General features: G+C 57.1%; 1 protein-coding gene across 2 annotated transcripts in view; it reads left to right on the forward strand.

The window, feature by feature from the left end:
- SHC2 (SHC adaptor protein 2) overlaps nucleotides 1-5,735 on the forward strand; it is a 30,375-nt gene extending 24,640 nt beyond the window's left edge. Inside the window, exons 11-13 of one of the 2 annotated variants that reach the window (XM_027085704.1) lie at nucleotides 50-360; nucleotides 3,262-3,395; nucleotides 4,585-4,695. In XM_027085704.1, the coding sequence (XP_026941505.1) occupies nucleotides 50-360; nucleotides 3,262-3,390 (440 nt within the window). In that variant the 3' untranslated portion in view covers nucleotides 3,391-3,395; nucleotides 4,585-4,695. Of the gene's footprint in view, nucleotides 1-49; nucleotides 361-3,261; nucleotides 3,396-4,584 lie in introns of both variants that reach the window. The other variant, XM_027085702.1, reaches the window with a different exon arrangement.
- Nucleotides 5,736-6,498: the final 763 nt, after the last annotated feature.

Raw genomic sequence — 6,498 nt, forward strand, 5'->3', positions numbered from 1 at the left:
GCCCCCCCCCCCCCCCCCCCCCCGCCTCCCGCACGGTCTTCGCCCACAGGACCCTTCGAGGATGCCCTGAGGCTGCACGAGTGCTCCGTGGCCGCGGGTCCGGCGGCAGCCCCCCTTCCCGTGGAGGACCAGTGGCCCAGCCCGCCGACCCGCCGGGCCCCCATCGCCCCCACGGAAGAGCAGCTGCGGCAGGAGCCCTGGTACCACGGCCAGATGAGCCGTCGGGCGGCGGAGAAACTGCTTCGAGTGGACGGGGACTTCCTTGTGCGGGACAGCGTCACCAACCCGGGGCAGTATGTCCTCACCGGCATGCACGCAGGGCAGCCCAAGCACCTGCTGCTCGTGGACCCCGAAGGCGTGGTAAGGTGGGCGTGGGGGCGGGGCAGGGGTGGGGAGGGGGCCGGAGGCTGCCTGGGGTGGGGTTGGGGTGGAGGGCCTGGGGCAGGTGTGGAGCCGGGCTGGGCAGGGAAGGCACCTGGCCTCTCCCCTCAGCCCAAGGCCCAGGGCGCCCGCCTTTTAAGCGCCCTTTAGGTTTAATGAAGTACGTTTCAGATTACAGAGCCCTTTGCTCTGTTTCCCTTTACCAGGTATTTTAGAATTACAAAGTATTTTGCAGTTTTAGAAGACTTTTAGGTTTTATGAAGGACTTTCCAGTCTATAAAGCATTTAGAGGAGTTACAAAACCTTTTCCAATCTCAAGGCCTTTTAGGACTTACAAAGTACCATATTCCATCATTCGCGAGATGCACTTTTTTCCCCCACATTCTATCATTGCTAACGCATCTTGCAAACAGTGACGTCTTTGAGCGATAAATTTGGTCGTTTCCATTTCTAACGTATCTGAGGGTTCACAAAGCACGTCTCCATTTACAAGGAGTTTCAGGGCCTGCAAGTTACGGAATTGCTTCAACCCTCTGGTACACACTTTCCTCTCATTTTGACATCTCTGAAGTCTTGATTTTTTTTAAACCATCCACTGCATCACTTTTTTTTTTTTGCGGTACGCAGGCCTCTCACTGTTGTGGCCTCTCCCGTTGCGGAGCACAGGCTCCGGACGCGCAGGCTCAGCGGCCACGGCTCAGGGGCCCAGCCGCTCCGCGGCATGTGGGATCTTCCCGGACCGGGGCACGAACCCGTGTCCCCCGCATCGGCAGGTGGACTCTCAACCACTGCGCCACCAGGGAAGCCCAACTGCATCACTTTTATCATGACTGAACTTGGAGGTTTTCTCCTCTCCTTGTGGTACATAAATTGTGAGGCATCTTGCAGCTGCCTTGAGTCAGTGAGGTCTGGCATATTCTATAGCTCCTAAGGCATCTTCGGGTTTACAAGGCATTTTCCGATCTACAAGGCGTGCTAGGGCTTTGAAGGGTTTTCCGTTGTCCGAGGGCCTTGGGCTCTGTGCTGTGTTTCCCTGGTGAGGAGCGTGGGGTGTTAAGGGCCTTCTCGGAGTTTAGCAAGTGCTTTACCACCTCCAGCTGAATCCTCGGCGCCGCCCTGGGGGGCTGCGTGTGCTCCGTGCCCTATACGGGGCACACGGGTGTGGCGACTGTGTGGCCTGGCCCAGGTGGGGCCACGGCTCCAGGCCCCTGTTCTGTCAGTTCCCTGAGCCACCTCCTCACTCGTGTCTGATCGCAGTGTTCACAGCTGTGACCTCAGCCTGGCGTGCTGTCAGCCCTCCCCCAGGCCTAATTCCCTCTCGGGTAAACAGATCTCCAGGATGAGAGACGCTATAGAAGCTTCAGAACCTCCTTACATACTTGGTTAACATGCAGGTTCCCAGGTCCTGTCCCCAGTGCCTGGGAAATAGGTGGTTTGCCGTGGGCCCAGGCATGTGCATTGCCAGCCCGCTCCCCTGGTGATTTGTGCCCAGCGAGTCTGGCATCGCCCATGAATGTCTGGCAGCTGGCGGCCAGCGGGTGTGTGTTGCGTCCGGGTCTATACGTAGGATGCTAAGACTTTCTCATTCTAAGATGCAGGTGGCTTTTAGATTTGGTGGTTCTGATTTTCAGATCCATGTCTACAAGATTCCTGGCGGGTATTCATTTCCTAGTACTGCCCTCCCAAATGATCACCAACCGGGCAGCTTGAAACCACAGAGATGTATTCTCTCCCAGCTCTGGAGGCCAGACGTCTGACACCAAGGCGTTGGCCGGGCTGGTTCCTTCTGAGGCTCTGAGGGAGGATTGGGTTCAGGCCTCCCCCTCAGCATCTCATGGTTGCCGGAAATTCTTGTTCTCTGGTTTGTGGACACATCACCCCAGTCACCGCCTCTGTCTTCTCGTGGCCCCTCCCTGTGTCTCTGTGTCCAAGCTTTTTCTCTTCTTATAAGGACGCCGGTCACTGGATTTGTGGCCACCTGAGTAATCCAAGATGAACTCATCCTTTTTTACTCTTTTTTAAAATTAATTTTTTAATTGAGGTATAGTTGATTTACGATGCTGTATTAATTTCTGCTATACAGCAAAGTGACTCAGTTATACATACGTATATACATTCTTTCCTACATTCTTTTCCATTATGGTTTTCCCAGAATATTGACTATAGTTCCCTGTGCTCTACAGTAGGGTCTTGTTATCCATTCTACGTATAATAGCTTGCATCTGCTAATCCCAAACTCCCAATCCATCCTTGCCCCGCCCCGCTCCCCCTTGGCAACCACAAACCTGTTCTCTATGTCTATGAGTCTGTTTTTGTTTTGTAAATAAGTTCATTTGCATCATATTTTAGATTCCACACAGAAGTGCCATCATATGATATTTGTCTTTCTCTTTCTGAGTTACTCCACTTAGTGTGATAATCTCTAGGTCCGTTCACGTTGCCGCAAATGGCGTTATTTCGTTCTATTTTATGGCCGAGTAGCATTCCGTTGTGCCTGTGGACCACATCTTCCTTATCCATCAAGGTGAACTCCTGTTAATCACATCTGCAAAGAGGGCTTTTCCAAACAACAGCCCATTCACAGGTTTCAGGGGTAAGATGTAGACATATACTTGGGGTGGGGGCACCATTCAACCCACTACAGGAAGCGTAGCCCCAGAGTGCCGGTGCTTTTGGAGCCTGTGTCCACACGTAGTTCTGGAATTCTGAGGCTGATTCTGTGGTTGAAGTCTCTGACCCAGCGGTTCTCAGCCTTGAGCGCGAGCTATCGGAGGGCTCGTGAAGACGCAGCTCCCCGTCAGCAGGTCTGGGGCTGGCCCGAGAGTCTGCCTCTCCGACAAGCTCCTGGTGGTGGTGATGCTGAGGCCTCTGGCCCCACAGGTGCGGACGAAGGACGTGCTCTTCGAGAGCATCAGCCACCTGATCGACTACCACCTGCAGAACGGGCAGCCCATCGTGGCCGCCGAGAGCGAGCTGCACCTGCGTGGTGTCGTCAGGCGGGAACCCTGAGCCAGGTGCGTCCGGCCCCGTGGGCTCCCAGCCCCCATTTGCCAGATTTTTCTCATCTTAAACACTAAGGTGCACACGCCACATAATTCACCCACAACTCAGTGGCTTTCTGAGCTGTGCCACCTTCCCCCATCTAATTCCAGAACATTCCGTCACCCCCAAAGGAAACCTGTCCCCATCAGCAGTCACGCTCGGAGTTGTTTAGGGTAACTCTGTGTTTAACTGGGGGTAAAAAGCCCCCAGAGGAGGTGGGTCTGGCGGGGCTGGAGTGTGAGGCGAGGTGGGTGGGTGAGAAGGTCCACCTGCGCCTGTCACTTCTGGAACCTCGGGAAGTCTTGAGTGGGTGAGGGACAGGCAGGTCTTGGTGATTCCAGGGCCTCTCTGGTTGAGGGGGGGGGCTAATGTGAGGTGGGGGCCTGGCTAGGCAGGGGAGGATGCGGCCGAGCTGGGGCGCAGAGGGGTCTGGGTGGCAGCCACAGTCTTTGGGGAGCAGACAGAGGCAGGACCCGGGGATACAGGGAAGCTGGGAGCCGGGGGCTCAGCTCGCAGAGGGAAGGGGTTGGTGGAATTTCCCCAAAGGCTGAGAGGCGCTTGTGGGCCAGGTTGGGCTGCTCTCCGGTCCCCATGACAACAGTCTCTTTCTGCCTCCTTCCCCACTCAGCACTGGCCTGCTCCCTGCCCCCAGCCAGGCCTCGGCCACCACCGCAGGCAGAGACAGGATTCCCAATCTGGGGCAGGGCTCCAGGGATGGGGGTGGCCTGTGGAACACCTGAAACGATCTGCGGCACCGTGGGGCTGTGTGTGTGCACGTGCCGGGGTCTGACCTGCTTCCCTTCTACTCCCTGAGTTGTTTGTGACCCGAGAAGCAACACCGATGGCGGTAATCACAGGTGCTAACGCAGCAGCTGTTGCGTCCGGGCCCTGAGCTCATCCCTTCTCCACATCTTCACTGACTCCCAGGCACCGCTGACAAAGGCACTGTTAATAGCGTTCTCAGCAGCACAGAGAGGTTAAGGGACTACCCTAGGTCACACAGCAAGACCACGGAGGAGCTGGGACTCGAACCCTGGCCCTCAGCCTGAGGCTTGACGCTGGCTCACTTTGCTGCCTTGTAACTGAGGTCTCTGACACCTGAAGCCGGGTCTCCGGTTGCTGTCTCTGCTGAGCCTTGACCTCTCCTTCTTTCTCCCCCAGGTTGTGGCTCTCAGCCTGTGGCTCCTTGTCCCCGCTCCCCCCGGATGGCCCTGTGGTGGCCTTAGGGGCCCTCAGCCTTTCTCTGGACCCTGGTCGGGCCGGAATCGCCGCTGTCTCTCCTTCCTCCGCGTGGGTCTCTGGAATCTTCCTTCTCCAGCTGGCCCTGGGCTGGGCTGGGTCAAGCCCGCCTGGAGACGGAGCCCACGACCCCTTTCTCCCACCGAGCCCTCTGCCTGCCGCCAGCCTTCACCTGGAGTGAGGGCACACATACCAAAGACAGAGCCTTTTCTCGCCTTTAAAGAAAGTATATCAGAAAGCAGCCCTCTATCTCGGAGCCCTGGCCCAGGTTCCTGATGGGGCAAGGAGGCACCGTTTCCTTTCCCGGCTGGACGTCAGCTCACCTCCCTGGAACCAGCAGGTCCCCAGTTCCCTGGCATGGAGACGGGTTCCTGTCCTGGCCGGGCTCAGATTTTCCACCTGAAAAATTAGTGCACAGTTGTCTTTTGTGGGGAGAATCGAGGTGCTTTGGGCCCTCAGGCCAGGGCAAATGCTGATGTGGAAGTGGGGGGCAGCCTTGGGATGATGGGGGGTATCCAGGCAACCCCAAGACAACTGACCCGGGTGGGGGTGGTTGTGAGGCCCCCGCCCTCCCAGCTGTCAACCTGCACTGGACACTTGGACTCTGTTTGTAATTAAACCTGGGAATGACCACAGGGCGCGTGAGCCGTCCTGCGCCTTACAAGGCCTTCTCGGGGTGGGGGTCTGGGTTCAGTCTCCTGAACTGGGGGGAAGCCAAGGCAGCATCGGATTTGGCCTCCCCGGGGCCGGAGGAAGAGGGAGCCAGGCCCTGGCTGTGCCCCTGTTTGCGGGGGGGTGGCGAATCCCCCTGACATTTCCCAGAACCTCAATCTTATCCTGAGACAAAGCACACTCCAGCTCCTCTGTTAAACATACCCCCAGCTTCTCTTTGGAAACACTCTATCTCCCAAATGCCAGAAACTTCTTCTGTCCTTCGAGATACCCCCAGATATCTGGCAAAAAGCTCTTTGTTTTCTTCTCCAAATAGCTCCTAACTTGTCCTGAAAGATGGCCTGACTTCTCGGTCTCCCAACGTCTCTCGTCCTCATTTTCCTGAGAAGACCCCAGTTCTCTCTCAGGCTCCTTTATCGACCTCAAAGCCCCTACTTCTCCCGCGTGCCCAGCTCCCTGCTCTGGCACCCGACTCTCTTCTCCTGACCTTCCCTCACATGATTTCTACTTCCCAGGGAGACCCCCATCTCTCCCCAGGACCCTCCTTCAACTCCTCCCACAAACATGGAGGCATCCCTCCCAAGGAGGCACCCCAAGCCTCACTACATCCCTGCCAAGCTGGGCCACACCCCTACCCAGGGTCTGGCTCTGGGGAGGGGCTGTGCTTTCTCTGCTGTCAGCAGGCTCTGTCCCAGGCTGTGGGGGGACCTGGTAAGGGTGTGGGCAGTGAAAGCCACTCTGGTCTGCCTGTAACTAGGGGGGAAGCCATCAAAAGGCAGAGCCAGAAGGGGACTCTGATGCCATGTCTCTTACTTCAGAGATCTGGAGACAGAGCCACCAATCCACCCATCCATCCATCCACCCATCCATCCACCCACCCACCCATCCCTCCACCCACCCACCCATCCCTCCATCCATCCACCCACCCATCCATCCACCCATCCATCCACCCACCCACCCATCCATCCACCCACCCACCCATTCATCCATCCACCCATCCATCCATGTATCCACTCACCTACCCACCCACCCATCCATCCACCCACCCACCCATTCATCCACCCACCCATCCACCCACCCACCCATCCATCCATCCACCCACCCACCCACCCATCCTTCCACCCATCCACCCATCCATCCACCCATCCACCCACCCACCCACCC

The sequence above is a fragment of the Aethalodelphis obliquidens genome, unplaced genomic scaffold (assembly GCF_003676395.1).
Source record: "Aethalodelphis obliquidens isolate GAN/ISIS:26980383/991018 unplaced genomic scaffold, ASM367639v1 scaffold53, whole genome shotgun sequence".
Taxonomy (NCBI): Eukaryota; Metazoa; Chordata; class Mammalia; order Artiodactyla; family Delphinidae; genus Aethalodelphis; species Aethalodelphis obliquidens.